General features: G+C 42.3%; 1 protein-coding gene across 1 annotated transcript in view; it reads right to left on the reverse strand.

The window, feature by feature from the left end:
• Window positions 1-15,552, reverse strand: part of BRWD1 (bromodomain and WD repeat domain containing 1) — a 123,834-nt gene extending 108,282 nt beyond the window's left edge. The window contains exons 1-4 of the mRNA XM_061421762.1: window positions 15,246-15,552; window positions 15,076-15,134; window positions 14,909-14,938; window positions 14,691-14,750 (exon numbers count right to left, since the gene is read on the reverse strand). Of these exons, the coding sequence (XP_061277746.1) occupies window positions 14,691-14,750; window positions 14,909-14,938; window positions 15,076-15,134; window positions 15,246-15,294 (198 nt within the window). The 5' untranslated portion in view covers window positions 15,295-15,552. The remainder of the gene's footprint in view (window positions 1-14,690; window positions 14,751-14,908; window positions 14,939-15,075; window positions 15,135-15,245) is intronic.
• Window positions 15,553-17,055: the final 1,503 nt, after the last annotated feature.

A 17,055-nucleotide genomic window follows, 5' to 3' on the forward strand; every position in this document is an offset into this window, starting at 1 on the left:
AAAGTGGGTGTAGAGTCTAGATAACCCAATTGGAAAATTATGGGGGAAAATAGCTTGTTCTATAAAGTTTGGGATGCTGTAATCTAACCAGGATCTAAAATGAATATTTAATATCTTAAAGATGTACCTGTCTGACCTTTACCTTTCCCTCAAAGTATCTTAAACTACATCCAGAAATTTTGCAATGGAAAATGTGTAAGTGTTAAACTACCATAACTCCTGTAACAATGAAAATTACAGTACAACAATGAAACACAAGAAGTGACAGAAAGCACTGCCTTTTACACAAAATACAAAATTTGGTGTCTTCCTTAAGAAATTCTCCTCAGCTTCTGATGACAGACGTTCTTTATTTAAAATGTGCAAATTTAGTATCAATGGCAAAATATTCCCCTAAGAAATAAGAGGAAAAAAGAGCTTAACAGTATAGACAAAAGACCTACACAGAGAAATGTTCTAGTGCTGGTGTGAGATCTTCATGTAAAAGCACTTTAATGCGTTTTAATTACAGAAAGTTAACTAGCTCTAGCTTCTCAGAGCAATGACTGCTTGCTTACCCAACAGCCATCACCTCCCCACTTCAGCATTACCTCACTTTTCCAGTTTCTTTCATAACCAAGAGACCACATGATCTAGTTCTGGCCAATGAAACTGAGAAGAAATCTCCTGAGGCAAGGGAACATTCCTGGAAAAATTCTCCTCCCTAATAAAATAGTCACAGGAAGAAAGAATTCTTCCCTCCCAGCATTTCTAGGGTATGATGGCAAGAACTGCAAAAAACCATCCAGCAACGTAAAAACTAAGAGTCTGAAGTAAAAACCAAAACGGCAAGGCTGCCAAAGAAGAAAGGCAAAGACTGACTCTAGTGACGCCATTAGACCCCTGCATCAATTCTATTTATAGACATTTAAGAAACCATTGTCGATCTTCATTGTTACTTAAGCCACTGCTTCTCAGCAAATGTATTGATCAGATAAGACTATTGTGCCACATGCAATCTCACCAATCCTAACAGCATGTTTCCCAATCTGAGTATCTGTAACAAAGTAACCCACCAACCATCTCAATCAAGCCAGGCTTGCCTAGAAAATGCTATTAATGCTGACTGCTATGTTAAACCGGAGAAGGCAATGGCACCCCACTCCAGTACTCTTGCCTGGAGAATCCCATGGATGGAGGAGCCTGGAAGGCTGCAGTCCATAGGGTCGCTGAGGGTCGGACACGACTGAGCGACTTCACTTTCACTTTTCACTTTCATGCACTGGAGAAGGAAATGGCAACCCACTCTAGTACTCTTGCCTGGAGAATCCCAGGGACAGGGGAGCCTGGTGGGCTTCCGTCTACGGGGTCACAAAGAGTCACGACTGAAGTGACTTAGCAGCAGCAGCAGCAGCTATGTTAAACAGAGATACAGCCTTAGCTAACATTTCTATGCAGTTCTATTAATACCATTTTCATCCTCCCTTAGCAAAACAATGATCCCCCTTTCTAGACCATTTCAGCTTTTTCAAATTACAAACTATTCAGGAGAAAAAAAAATCTAACATTTCTGATATTGTCTTCTTGTTTGGGATAGAACCCTGGCCCTGGCAGTGAAAGTCCTAACCACTGGACTGTCAGGGAATTCCCATAAGATTTCTGATTTTGTTGATAAGAGAGTTCTCTTGCTGTTTCTAGACCTAGCATCAGATCATCTGACAAGAGTAAAATACAGAAAGCAAAATTCTCAGGAATTTTATCCATAAATCAGCTGACTTCTGAAGCATCTTGAGATTTGTGTGCATCAGTCTCGTCTGACTCTGTGCAACCCCGTGAACTGTAGCCTGCCAGGCTCCTCTGTCCATGGGATTCTCCAGGCAAGAATACTGGAGCAAGTAGCCAAGCCCTCATCCAGGAGATCTTCCCAACCCAGGGATTGAACTAGCGTCCCTTAAGTCTCCTGCATTAGCAGGTGGGTTCTTTAACACTAGTGCCAGCAACATCTGGGAAGCCCCATCTTGAGATTTCTGCTATATCAAATCAAAATAACAGAATTTTCTAAGCTGAGTATGACCAAAACATGGATTTATTAAAGTCTGAATTCTATATGGAACTTAATGAAGAGATATTCTCCCCCCGCAAAAACTTCATTTTTTAAAAATGTTTAACAAGATGTAGCATTGGGTTGGCCAAAAAGTTCACTCATTTTCCCAGTTACGATGGCTCTAGTAGCACTTAGTTGTCTTACCTTCATTCGAAGTAATTTTGTTAAGATTGTCTTGTGACAGTTGTCATATCAGCATGCATTAAAAAAAAAAAAACTTACTGAAATTGGTGAATTTTTGTGTAGCCATTTTAAAATTGAAGATAGGGGGAAAAGCAACATTTTCAGCATATTATGCTTTATTATTTCAAGAAAAGTAAAAACCCAACACAAAAGACTTGTGCAGTTTATGGAGAAGGTGCTGTGACTGATCCCAAATGTGTCAAAAGTGGTTTGTGAAGTTTTGTGCTGGAGGTTTCTCACTGGATGATGCTCCATGGTCAGGCAGACCAGCTGAAGTTGATAGCGATCAAAGTGAGACACTGAGAATAATTATACCATGAGGGAGTCAGCCAACATACTGAAAATATCCAAATCAAGACTTCCCCGGTAGCACAGTGGAAAAGAATCTGCCTGCCAATGCAGGGGATATGGCTTTGATCCCTGGTCCAGGAAGATTTCACATGCTGTGGAGCAAGTAAGCCCATGAGCCACAACTTCTGAGCTTGCACTCTAGAGCCTCAACTATTGAACCTGGGTGCCACAACTATTGAAGCCCAAGCACCTAGATCCTGTGCTCTGCAACAAGAAAAGCCACCTCAATAAAAAGCCTGCATACCACAGTGAAGATCAGCCTCCACTCACCACAACTAGAGCAAGTCCTAGAGTAGCAATGAAGACCCAGTACAACCAAAATTAAATAAATAAAAATTTAAAATATCCAAATCAAGTGCTGAAAATCATTTGCACCCAGTTGGTCATGTTCATTGCTTTCATATTTGGGTGCCACAAAAGCTAAGCAAAGAAAACCTTCTTGACTGCATTTCTGCATGCGAATCCCTACTTAAACATATGAAAACCATTGTTTTTTAAAGCAAATTGTGACAAGCGATGAAAAGCGGATATTTTGCAATCATGTGAAATGGAAGAGATTACGGGGCAAGCAAAATGAACCACCACCAACCTCATCAAAGGCTGGTCTTCACCTAAAGAAGGTGATGCTGTGTAAATGGTGAGACTGGAAGGGAGTCCTCTATTATGAGCTCCTTCCAGAAAACCTAATGATTAGTTCTGATTAGACCAACTGAAAGCAGTATTCAATGAAAAACATCTGGAATTAGACAACAAAAAAATGAATCATCTTCCATCACGATAAAACAAGACCCATGTTTCTTTGATGACCAGACAAAAACTGTTATAGCTTGGCTGGGAAGCTCTGATTCGTCTGCTATATTCAGACACTGCATCTTTGGATGATCTTTTCAAAATTCTCTTAATGAAAAAAAAAAATTCAATTCCCTGGAAGACTATAAAAGGCCCCTGGAATAGTTCTTTGCTCAAAAAGATTAAAAAAAAAAAATCAAGGAAGATGGAACTATGAAGTTGCCTGAAAAAAGATAGAAGGTAGTGGAACAAAATGGTGACAATGCTCAATAAAGTTCTCAATGAAAACGAAAAACCATGTCTTATTTTTACTTAAAAACCAAAGGCAATTTTTGGCCAAACCAATAAAACAGAAGAGACCGGCACATTTTTTTTTTGGCCACACAGCTTGTAGAATCTTAGTTCCCCAACCAGAGATCCAACCTGTGACCCTTACAGTGGAAGCGCAGAGTCCTCATCACTGGACAACCAGGGAACTCCCAATACAGGTGCACTTTTAAACGCATGAATTTTACAAAAGCTACAGCCTACAGAAGATATGAAATAATAAAAGCTCTTGGTCAAATAATTTCAGTCACATGTACATAGTAAAGACCATAGATTTCAACATTAAGGCAAAACATCTCCTAGTCAGTCTGAGCTCATTATTTCACCCAGAAGTCTGTACCTATTTCAAATGATCAAAAGAAATAAAACCTATTCATATTAGCTACATCTTTAAAACAAATTCATAAAATACAATACAAACATAAATCAAGAGTTTACAGAGTCATATAAAAGAAATGTAGTTGATGGAAATTTAAAGGTTCAGCTGCTAAGCCCAGAAATGTCTGAAATACTAGGTAAATGCAATTAAACACTCAAAAGGGAAATATTAATTCCCAAATAAAAAGCCAGAAAGGACCTATGGCTTCACAGCTGTTGGTTAAATTACAGTTCAGAGCCAATTCCCTAGTATGTAATGATCACCTTCATTAAAACAGTACAGAATGCCACAGGAACAGAAAGAGATCATGGAGGAAAGTCAGAAAGAACTTAGAAAATAATGATGACTGTGTTCTCTACAAAGATGACTCAGATGGTACTCGTTAACTGACTGACAAACTGGAAAAGGCTAGACTCAAATATATCATATTAACCAAATGCTAAAATACACTCTACATAAAGACATTAAAAAAGAAATTATAAATGCCATAGGAAAAAATATAAATGGATATATAATATTGCCTTTATAATTTTATTGTACAGAAAGACTTTAAGGACAACCATAAAGGCAAAATAAAGATTAAGAGATGCAAAATATTAAAAATCTTGAACCACCAAAAAGAAAGAAAAACCCCCAAAGAAAACTAAAAAGCAACCTGAAAACTGGAAAAAGGAATTCAGAACAAGTGACAGACTAAAGAATAACCTATATATATATATGTGAGTGATATATATTATATATCCATTTATATATTTTTTCTTATATATGGAGAATACTTACAAAACAGTAAGACAGTAGTAGAAAAGCAGATAAAAGATATAAAAAGGCAATTCAAAAAAGATGATTACCAACAGCCAATAAACTCACTTCTTTTAAAAAAATCCTAGACATTTAACTACTGGGTCAGAGATTAGGCAGGTTTTTAAGGCTGACGGTGACCACACTTTCTTCTGATCTTCACATAGCTGGCTCCTTTTCATCCTTCAGGTCAAATGTTATCCCATCAAAAAAAGGTTTCCCTCACCATTCCTTAAATATCAGGTTCTCCTTTCACCCTCCCTTCCCAATCCCCATCACCGGTCTTAATTTTTATTACAGTAACTGGACTGCTGCTCCTGGTCAGTTACACCCCAAGGGGCCAGCTCCAATAACGTAGGAGCCTTGTCCATCTCCTCCAGACTGGTATCCCCGGAACTCTGAACATTGCAGATACTTATTGATTGCATAAATGCACCACGCATTACTGAATGAACAGTCAACATACAAAGTGCAGCATACAGCCCAAATAAACATAACCTCATCCAAGTTACTTGTCTCTTCCAAGTTCATTTCAAACAGGAGATCATGATATATGTAAGGTAACAGGGTTGCTGAGAAAACTAAGAGAGAAAACGCAAAGGTTAAAGCTCTTCTGTGCAGTACCTGGCAAAAAATGCTTCGAACCTTAACCATGAGTACTATTTTATCCATCAAATTAACAGAGATAAAAAAGGTTATGTGGCTATGAAATCAGTGTATTACTGCATACAACAGTCGAAAGTTTAAACAGGAACAAACCTAAGGAGAACAAATCAAACATTATAAAATATAAACCATTTTGTGAAGTGAAAGTCACTCAGTCATATCTCTTTGTGATCCCATGTACTATACAGTCCATGGAATTATCCAGGCCAGAATACTGGAGTGGGTAGCCTTTCCCTTCTCCAGGGGATCTTCCCAACCCAGGGATCAAACCCAGGTCTCCTACATTGCAGGTGGACTCTCTATCAGCGGAGCCATCAGGGAAGTCAGTAAACCATTTTACTCAATGATTAAATTTCTAGAAATTTATTACAAGGGACAATTATGTACATAGATAAATAAATACATAGATATATAGATCTCAATTTGATATTCACAGAATCACTAATAGAAAAACCTGGAAACCAAACGTCCAAGAAGCAAATAGTTAGGTAAAATTTTCCAGAGAAATGGCAAGGAATTAATTTTTTTTACCCCAGTTTTGTTAGATTATATGCATAAAGAAAAATAAACACTTCTCATTTTAGTGATTTTTTTCATTTTCTCTTTGCTTTTGCATTTTCTAAATATTCTACAATGAAAGTAAGCAAGCTTTAACATTAGGCCAATTTTTAGTCACAGTTCACACAGAAAAGCTAATGAACTAATTACATACCAGTTTGTAAATACCTATAGAAACGTCACTACCAATATCTTCAAATATTTACATAAAAATAAGGGCAAATTTTAAGGCTTTAAATTGAGGCTCTACCACAACATCTTTCTCAGGCAAAGGTCTCTCCATCTAGAATCTGGCCTCAAGTAAACCAATGATAATTTAACTAACAGATACCAGAAAAAAGGGGGTCAGGGACTCTCCAGATCCACAGGAAATACGGTTAACAGTTCTAACTCTACATCTAGCTAGTTATGGGAAAGCTGGACAAAGTACTCACTAGGACTTCAGATTCCACATTAACAAAAATAACAAGAGGAAATAATGTATATTTACAATGTACATGTCTAAGTATTTAAAGGTTTTGAGTAATTCATTACATTAATAACAGCTAATACTTACACAGTAATTATTATCTGACACTGTTATAAGAACTTTGTATACACTAGCTTACTACACCTCCCAACTAATTCTCACCTTAAAAATGAGAACAAGCTGGGACTTCCCTGGTGGTCCAGAGGCTAAGAATCCGCCTACCAATGCAGGGGACATGGGTTTGATCCCTGGTCTGGGAATATTCCACATGCTTCCAAACAATGAAGCCTGTGCGCAACAACTACTGAGCCTGCATGCCTACAACTCATGTCCTGCAACAAGAGAAGCCACCTCAATGAGAAGCCCAAGCACCACACCAAAGCCCTTATTCAGCAACGAAGACCCAGTGCAACCAAAAATTATTTTTTTTAGGTGAGAACAAGCTGGATTATCTTTAAAATAACTTTTATCACTATCTCCCCTTCACAGAGCTAAGGAAACAAATCTAAGTTAACTACACCCCAGAAACTGATAAGCCCTTCTGTGAATAGAAAACAAGACTTCAGCTGTTTTCATCCCTAGCAGACAGGCAGGAAGAACTGACACCGACAAGAAAAAGAAAAAATCTGCCAAACCTTTAAACAGCTGCCTGCAGACTCGCACAAGTGATGAGAATGCTAAGGAGCTTCCTCAGAGTAAGTGGCACCCACTCCCATTCCCTTCCATAGGCCTTCACCAACTACACAGAGCCAAAAACTGGATGCAGAGCAGCTGGGAGAGAAACCTCCTAAGGGTAGGGATAGTTCAAGGTAGACAGCCAATGGCTGGACTGGAGAACAAAGAGAACTCTTCATCAAACAAAAAGTAGGCAGCTGGAATATAAAACAGTACACGATCTTACGAAGTCTGGAAAGCTGGTAACTGGCCCATAAAGTATGACCTCCCAAGAATCTCACTAGGGCCCAAATTTCAAAATCAGCTGAAAAAGTCTTAATCCCACCCTTAAAAAATGTGAGCCAGTTATTAAATGAATACAATTAAAGTCACACAAAAGGTCAGAGATGATCAGATACAAATTAGATTGACCCAACCCCACACTAATAGTTTGGGGGGTGGGGCGGGGGGTGAGAAGCACATCTTTTTTTTTTTTTTTTTTTTTGGACCACATCTGAAAGCATGTGGGATCTTAGTTCCCCAACCAGGGATCAAACTCTTGCCCTATGCAATGGAAACACAGACTCTTAACCAGTGGACCACCAGGAAAGTCCAAGTACCTTCTTTACGGAGACTGACAGACTAAACTACTCTTTTAATATAAAAAGGCCCACTATACTTCAAAAGATGATGAAAAACACAACAAAACAAAACATGAGAGGTCAAGAGAGGGAGTGGCCAACAGCAGCAGACCTAGAGCTGGCCAAGATGTTGGAAAACGTTCAGCCATTATCTCCTCAAAATACTTACTATGCCCCGTGCTTCCATCCTTTCTACATGGGACTTTTAAGCTATTCATTGAACTACTTGATATCCTACAGGTTTAAGAAGCTCAGAGAACCTTTAAGTGCCAAAAAAATCCACCTAGGCACATGTGGTAGGCAGTTTCTGACATGGACTCCAATATCTCCACCTTCTGATACTCACAGACTTGAGTCCCCTCCCCATGAGTAGCTTATTTCTAACCAAAGAGCACTAACTCTGGGTAACATATCCATTACTAGCTTACAAAAGAGCGTGACTTCCGTCTTGCCTGCAGGCTACGCCTTGTCAGCTTTCATCTTCCGACAATGCAAGTTGCTAGGTTGGAGAGATTAGTATGCAGCTGAGGGCAGCCAAGAGCCAACCAGGAATCGAGTCAAGGCTCTCAGCCCAACAGTCAACTCCGCGGACTGAACCAGCCAAAAAACATGTGAATGTGGAAGCAGTTCCTTCCACAGTCAAGCCTTCAGTGGAAACGCCAGCTCTGGCCAACACTTTGAGTGCAACCTTGAGACGGAGACAGAGGAATCAGCTCAGTTGTGCCTGGATTTCTGACAAACTGTGAGAGAGTAAATCTGTGGGAATTCCCTGGTGGTCCAGTGGTTAAGACTCAGTGCTTCCAATGCAGGGGGCATGGGTTCCTTCCCTGGTCGGGCAAATAAGATCCCACATTCTGTGTGGCATGGCCAAATAGAAATAAATAAATAGATAAATAAATTAATAAATTTGTGCTGTTTTAATTCACTAAGTTTTAGATAATTTGTTATACAGTGATAATGACTATAGTATATCACATAAACCTTCTGAAAATTAAAGACAAAATGAAAATCTTGAAAAGCAATCATAGTGAAAAACATTATATTGGGACTTCCCTGGTGGTCCAGTGGTTAAGAATTCACCTTACAATGCAGAGGACGCCGGCTCAAATGCCTCAAAGCAACTAAGCCCAGGTGTCACAACTAAGACTCAACACAGCCAAATTAATTAATTAAACACACACACACACCTTAAAAGAAGAAACAGTAAGACCGATGGCTTTTCAATACTAATGTGCTGAAAGAAAAAAAACAGAACTAAGCAACCAGAATTTCACAGCTTAAAAAAAAATGCATTTAATAAAATCAAAACAAGTTTTCAAACCAAAAAGGAAAACTAAAATCATTGTCAACAAACTTTCATTAAAAGAAATATCAAAATAAGTTGTGGAGACCAAAGAAAAAAGTAGCACAGCCAAGGCTAAGTGGCTGAGACAGCAGCACCACTACCATAATTTGGCACTAAGCTAGAGAGACTGACTGCCATTGTCCATCCTACTCTGTGGTCATCCATAAGGGTAAAAACCAAGTATCATAAGCCCACATATTAGAGCTCACATAGACTGTATTTTGTTATTTCACAAAACACTACAAATATAAATTAGGTGAAGGGGAAGTCTACACAATATGACTTAAATGTCCCATCAATGTTATCACTCATAAATACTACTGATTACTACTGTGTGCCCAGCACAGCAAAATCATTTTTTTCAGTATTTTTACAACACTTTTTATTGTTATACAGACTAAAGAACTGAGGTAGAGATTAAATAATTCGCCTGAGATTACATGTATCAAAGCTATGGTTTTTACAGTAGTCATGTATGGATGTGAGAGTTGGACCATAAAGAAAGCTGAGCACCGAAGAATTAATGCTTTCGAACTGTAGTGCTGAAAAAGACTCTTGAGAGTCCCTTGGACTGCAAGGAGATCAAGCCAGTCAATCCTAAAGGAAATCAACCCTGAACATTCATTGGAAGGACTGGTGCTGAAGCTCCAATACCTTGGCCACCTGATGCAAAGAGCCTACTCACTGGAAAAGATCATGATGCTGGCAAAGATTGAGGGCAGGAGAAAAAGCAGACAAGAGAGGATGAAATGGTTGGATAGCATCACTCACTCAGTGGACAAGAACTTGAGCAAACTCCAGGAGACACTGGAGGACAGGGAAGGCTGGAATGTTGCAGTTCATGGGGTCGCAAAGAGTCAGACACAACTTAGTAAATGAACAAGAAAATGTAGTAAGCAACTAGAAAGGCAGGATTACAGCCCAAATCTTTAACTTAACACTGTCCTATTGCTAGACTGCAGCTCATCACACTGTTATGATCATTAAGTGTTCCCAAGTGGTATCAATGAAATGCCTACAGAAGGACAGATCTCTACAGTCAAGTACAAAGAAAATGCAGAATCCATATGGAGAGGGAAAAAAAAAGGCTGCACTCAGGATAAAGGGTCTTTAGAATCCACAATGAGCAAAAAAAAAAAAAAAAAAGTACTGTGACTAGCTGCGATATAGATTTGGAATACACAGTTGTATCATTTTAGTTATTCATTTTTTGGCTGTTTGGCACAGCATACAGGATCTCAGTTGGAACCCGTGACCCCTGCAGTGGAAGCACAGGGTCTTAACCACTGCCAGGGAAGTCCTGGGAGTTTTGTTTCAAATGAGTAAATAGCCTTGCTATAAAAAAAAAAAAAAAAGTTTCAACTTTAGACTCCAATAGAGTCTATCTGGCGGTGCACCTGAATTTCACATCTTGGGTTAGAATTTTCTAACATAACCTGAGTCCTCAATCCAGTAAGAAGCTCAAGATGGTTATACCACTCTCCCCTTGATTTGAAGAGTGAATTCCTAAACTGAGAAATGTTGACAAATAAGTAGAAGTGAAGAAAAGCAGCAGAGATATATTTGTACAAATCAGTTATTCTGATATACTAACAAATGTACTTACTGAACTATTTTTAATGTTTGAAAGAGTAAAAAGTAATAATCTACTATGATAAATTTAAAATATATTTACAACACTTAAATTATTAGAAAGATTATGCTTAGATCTAAATGTGCCGTACAGAGGCTTCTAAAGATTAAAATCATCATTGTAAATATAGTGTGGAAATCCCTAAGGAAATTTAATTAAGTGGTGTTAATATTTTTTAAGTGGTGTGAAATATTTTAAGATTAAATTCACATGACAAATCAAACACTAATCAGAATGTAAAAATAAACATACTGGTTTCTACATATTACTAGATTTATAAGATTTGTAAATGAACTTAAAGGTTTAAGAAAAATGACTACTTAAAATTCTAATAAAATACTGATTTCAATATAAATAACTCTGTTCTCCTTACACAAAAGGTCTACTCAAACATGACCAAACAAATTAAAAAAAGTTAATGATAATAAACCCCCTAATGATAGTCTACAATTTAAGAATCTTGATTTTTTTTCCCCTGCTTAAGGAAGAGACTGGCCTACAAAAATTGATCTATCATGTCACTCAATTACAAAGTATACCAAATCTCTCTCTCCTTTTCAAATACACCCCTCCTTTACAAACCGTTCCAATTCTCATGCCCAATTCTATACTTCTATTTCATTCTTCCCGTTTACCACCAAAACTCATAAAAATTACATAAAAATTCACAGGCTCAACTGCTAATGCAGAGTTGGTATTGAGATAACTAGTTTCAAATTTCCTAAGAAAATACCAAAAATATTCTTGCTTCCAAAGCACAAGCTGGACTAGTAGCACAGTCACAAGTCTAAGATAAACTGCAGCTGTGCAGACAGTGATACTAGAATCACTTGAAAGGCTTTAAAATAATAGTGATGTGCAGTCAGTCCCACCACAAAGACTCTGATTTAAGTGGTCTGGGGCACAGCCTGGGCAGATTTTACAAAGCTTTCCAGATGGTTGTGATCCAAGAATCAGAACTACTGAGAAAAAGGAATAAACAACATACAGAAACAAACAACATTTATAAGGAATCAGACAAAACCAAAATGTGAAATATTCTACAGAATAACTCAAGTATCTTCAGTAGATCTACAGCACAGGGGGGGTGGAAAAAAACTATGCAAGATAGAAAGATTTCAGATCATTTCAGTGTGACCCATGAACCTTGTCTGAAGCCCAATTCAAGGCATATATTGAAAAATATAGCAAACTGGTAATGAATTTATAATACGGAAACTCGTTACATTGTTATCGTTTGTGTATATTTGAATGTGTCCCTGCTAAGTCGCTTCAGTCATGTCTGACTCTTTTTGAACCATAAGGACTGTAGCCTGCCAGGCTCCTCTGTCTGGGATTCTCCAGGCAAGAATACTGGAGCGGGTTGCCATGCCCTCCTCCAGGGGATCTTCCTGACCCAGGGTTCAAACCCACATTGGCAGGAGTGTTCCTCACCACTAGTGCCACCTAGAATACTTTAAAATATGTATTTTTAAAGAGAAAAAGAGTTTGGAGAACTAGAAGCTACTCACATACCCCTGACAAAAGAATAATTCTCCACACAGAAAGCTCACTGTCTACCACTTAGTGCTGAGAAAGGAGGCAGGAGGAAGGTAAAGGAGGCAGAGGCTCCTCACCAGACAAATCACCCAGGCAATGAGAAAGCATATGTCACAGCCACATCACAGGACACATCACAGAGCAAGATTCCCAATACTTTAAAGCAGAATTTTATTATGTTTTTGGCCACACTGTGCAGCATATGAAGGATCTCAGATGAAGCACAGAGTTTTAACCACTGGACCACCAGGGAAGTCCTGAAAGCAGAATTTTAAGCAGTACTAACAGGAAAAGCCAAAAAATATATGAATCTATTTTTAATGTAACTTTCCCAGTAGTTATAGCATCATGCTTATTTCAAAATGTAAACAACTTTATCCTCAGTAACATAGCTGCACGTCTTATCAATAATGCTTTGCTGGGGAGAGGTGGTGGGAGAGGGTTAGACTGGAGGAAGTTTGGGGTTAGCAGATGCAAACTGGTCATACAGAATGGGTAAACAAGGTCCTACTGTATAGCACAGGGAACTATCTGTATTCTGCAAGAAGCCATAATGGAAAAGAATATGAAAAGGAACGTATATATGTGTGTAACTGAGTCACTTTGCTGTACAGCAGTAATTAACACATTGTACTTCAACCATACTTCACTAAAAAAAAAAAATTTCAAAAATTATGTTTTTCTGCTTCACGGATACACTGTTTGCACCTAGTAACAGGAGTAAAACATCCTTTAAATATTCCCTTTAAGGTTCAAAATGTCAAACTCAAGAAAACATTAAAAACTCTGCCATGATGAAGAATTTTTACAACTCCCTTTCCTGAAAATACTTTGAGTTTGCTTCAAAAAATTCTAGGAAGGGAAATACTAAAACTGGCAATTAAAATAGAGTCTTTTGTTACATTCACCCAGCTTTAAGTGTCAACACTTAACTGTTCAGTATCTATCAAGCATGAAGACTCACAAACACAGAGAACAGACTTGTGGTTGCCAAAGAGGAGGTGGCAGTGGGGGAAGGACAGACCGGGAATTCGGGATTCACAGACGCAAACTGTTGTATCTGGGATGGATAAACAACAAGGTACTTCTGAACAGCACAGGGAACTATAATTAATATCCTGTGACAAACCGTAATGGAAAAGAATATGAAAAAGTATGTACGTATGCGTAACAATCACTTTGCTGTACAGCAGAAATTATCACAAAACTGTAAATCATGTTGTAAATTAACTATACTTCAACAAAGGTTTAAAAAAAACTTTTCCTATATAGGTAACAAATCTATTTCTGTTTTTTTATATAATTTAAAAATGGTGATGTTATTCTATATTAACACCTACTTCTACTTGCAGCTGTTAGAACTACAGTAAAAGATCACTCAGCTCTTTTTCTGTCAGCTGTTTTGCACGTACAAGACGCTGAATATGCAACTAACGAAAATCCTTTGTCCTAATACACAAGTCAGAAAAAAATTTTCCTGAGAAATATTTTATTTCACTAAGGACTAACAAGTGGCTCAAACCAAATCACATACTGTGAGAGCAACTAAGATGACAAAGTACAATGAAAAGAGAACTGTAATCCATGTTACTGGTGCTCCAGCAAGAGAAACTGCATCGTTAGGACCTACATTCAAGTTATATACAGCAAAGAGCAATATTAAAAATTCATAAAAATAAGTTTCCTAAGGCACTACTCTACAAGTGTAGCACAGTTTAGAGCGGCAAAAGTACTGGAGGAGTGGTAGAGTCTCACAGCAGCAAGATTTTTATTACTCTGCTGAGGGAAAAAGAAAGAAAAACGTTCCGAGACTCTCCACCTTTGAGACATGAATGCTTCTATTCCTAGGAACAAGTGGTTGGAGGATCTGGGAGGGGCAAATGGAGGAAGACCAATCAGAGGTCGAGTTACAAGTCGGGATCCGAAGAAACACAAATGAGAGCAGCTCGCTGACTGGGTGGCGTGCCCCCGGCTCTCACCAGACGCACCGCACCTGGGGACCCACCCGGCCACAAACCGCGGCACAGGGTCGCCACCACCTACCCCCGCCGCCCCCGGGGCCGTTTCCTGCCCAAACAAACCAGCCACCCCAAAACAAAACAAAACCTACGGGGGGAAGTCCCGCCGTCCCCGTGGCTCCCCGGCCGCCTGCCCGCCCCCTCCGAGCGCCGCTCTGTCACTTCGTCCCTCCAGCGGGAGCCCCGAAAAGGGGGCGGGGGGGGGGGGGGGCGGCGGGCGCTGGGAAACATCGGGATGGAAATGTCAAAAGTCTCACCAATTCCTCGTAGCTCCTGTTGTGCTCGTTGCCCTCCCAGTCCAACCTCTTCGGCAGCAACTGCAAAGACCCGAGACGCACACGACTGACCACCGCGCAGGGCAGGAGGGGTGCGGGGGCGGGGGGCGGCGGGGCAGGGGCGGGGGAGCCGGGGAGCAGGGCGAGCGGCCCCCAGGCAGGGACGGCGGGGGACGCGGAGGACGCCGCCAAGCACAGACCTGATACTGCTCCAGCTCCTGCACCAACACCTGCAGCCAAAGAGACGCGCAATTAGGGGGGCGGGTGCCGCACCCCGGTCCACCCGACGCCCTCCTCCCCGCGACCCCGGGCGGCGGCGGGGCCCGGGCTCCCGGAGCGCGGCCACCGCCCGCGGTCCTGCACTCACCTGGGCGGCTCTCCGACATGGGCCGGCTGATAGGTACCGGGCGATGAGGAAGTACAGTTCTGCGGAGAAACGGGGAGACCAGTCAGGAGACCGGGAGACCGCGGCGGCGGGGAGGGGGCCGGGGCCCAGGCGGGGGCGTCGGGGGAGGGCGCGGGCGCCGCGCGTCTTACCCGACTCGATGAGAGGCACCGGGCGTCGGGCGGGCGAGGGCTCCGCCATGGCCGGGCGGGGGCCGGGGCGGGAGCGGGCGAGCAAAGCGTGTAGGCCGCGCCGAGGCCTGACCGGGCCGGCGTCCCTCTACCTCAGGCGCGCCGCCGCCGCCGCCGCCATGCCGTGCGCGCCGCCAGCGCTGACGCCTCCGCGAAGTAGTGCCCCCGTGGGAGAAAAAGTAGTTCCTCTGTGGGAGCCGCCTGCGACACGGGACGAACGACGTTTGGGCCCCGCCCGGAAGAGTGAGCCTTCCTCCTTCTCTGCCTCAGGGGACGCAGAGAGGAGGCTGTATGCGCCAGGAGTCGGGCCCCGGGGAGGCGGCGGGTGGGGGAGGGGCGCGCGCGTGGCTGGGATCCCTGCGCGCGGTGAAGCGGCAGCCGGCCATTGTGAGGCGGCGGCCGGGCTGCGCGGCTGGGCTGGCGCCGGGGGCGGAGGTCGGGCGGGGGCAGCACCGGGGGCTAGGGTGGGGGTGGGGACAGGTTCCCGCTTTTCCAGCCAGAACTGAGCCGCGAGACGCGGGGCCGCAGGGGCCCAGGAGGGGCGGCGGAGTCTCCGACTTCGGGCTGTCAGAAGAACATCACAGTCAACTGGGGCCAGTGCGTTTGCCCCCCGCGAAAGAACGCTGTCTTTGAGGACGCGAAACCCTTAAAACTGAAAAGCGTGCCAGCTGCAAAGAGTAGAACGCTGGCCCGAGAAACTTTGCCCGGAGACGGGAGGAGGAATGCGGGGAAGACATAGGATGGGAGAACCGGGGGCGGGGAAGGGGGGCTGCCTCGGACACTAACCCTCTACGGTTCGGAGGGTACTGCAAACGTTACGGAGAGTCCACGTTGCTGAGTGCAGTAGGAAGAAGATAGAACCGTGAGACCCCCGCCGCAGTCCTGGGGAAACCCAGAAGGGTGAAAGAAAACGCACTACATGGCAAAGGATGTCGACCTGGCTAGTTGGGGGAGGCAGTCCAGGCCGGCGATGACTTAGCCGGATAGGAAGTGGAGTGGGAGGAAGCGGGCCATAGAAACGCAGCGGCCCACTCCCTTAGACGACACCTGGGGGAGGGGGAAGCCATGCGTACTTAGGATACTCTTGGAAGGCAGTAGTAGGATTTGAGCCTGGGGCAGCGGACGAGGATCCGGAAATTTTCCTTCAGGCTGTGCTAGGCTGCGGATTCGTTCACTCCGCCTAGCCAAGGCCCTGTCTGAGCTCTAAAGAAGAACAGCGGGAAGCAAAACACTGCCCTTAAGGAGTTGTTTATTCTGCAGTCGCTCAGTCGTGTCCGACTCTGCGACCCTATGGACTGCAGCAAACCAGACTCCCCCTGTCCTTTGCTGTCTCCTGGAGTTTGCTCAGATTCATGTGAGTCCGTGATTCTATCTAACCATCGAGAGTGGACACTGAAAATTCCAGTTCCTACTGCTGTAGAGTGACCTTCACAGCATAGAGAAGTTAGGATAGTGGTTTAGATCAGACCCTGGAGTGGGACTAACCCTGGTCCTTGCCGGGCTATTCAGTGTGTGACTTTAAGTAAATCACAACCTCTGAGGCCAGTTTTCTTCACAAGTGAACTGCAAATATTTGTCCCTACTTTATAGGGGAGGATATAACGGGTTAACCTGTGTTCTTAGCATGTAGCAGGCACCATATACGTGCCAGCTTTTATTCACACCACGTGACAAGTTTTTATACATGTTTGTGAAGGAATAGTCCAAACATGTTTGAGCAAGTGCGTCTTGTATCTATTGGTTCAGCAAATACTATGAAGTGATGAGGATA

The sequence above is a fragment of the Bos javanicus genome, chromosome 1 (genome assembly GCF_032452875.1).
Source record: "Bos javanicus breed banteng chromosome 1, ARS-OSU_banteng_1.0, whole genome shotgun sequence".
Classification (NCBI taxonomy): Eukaryota; Metazoa; Chordata; class Mammalia; order Artiodactyla; family Bovidae; genus Bos; species Bos javanicus.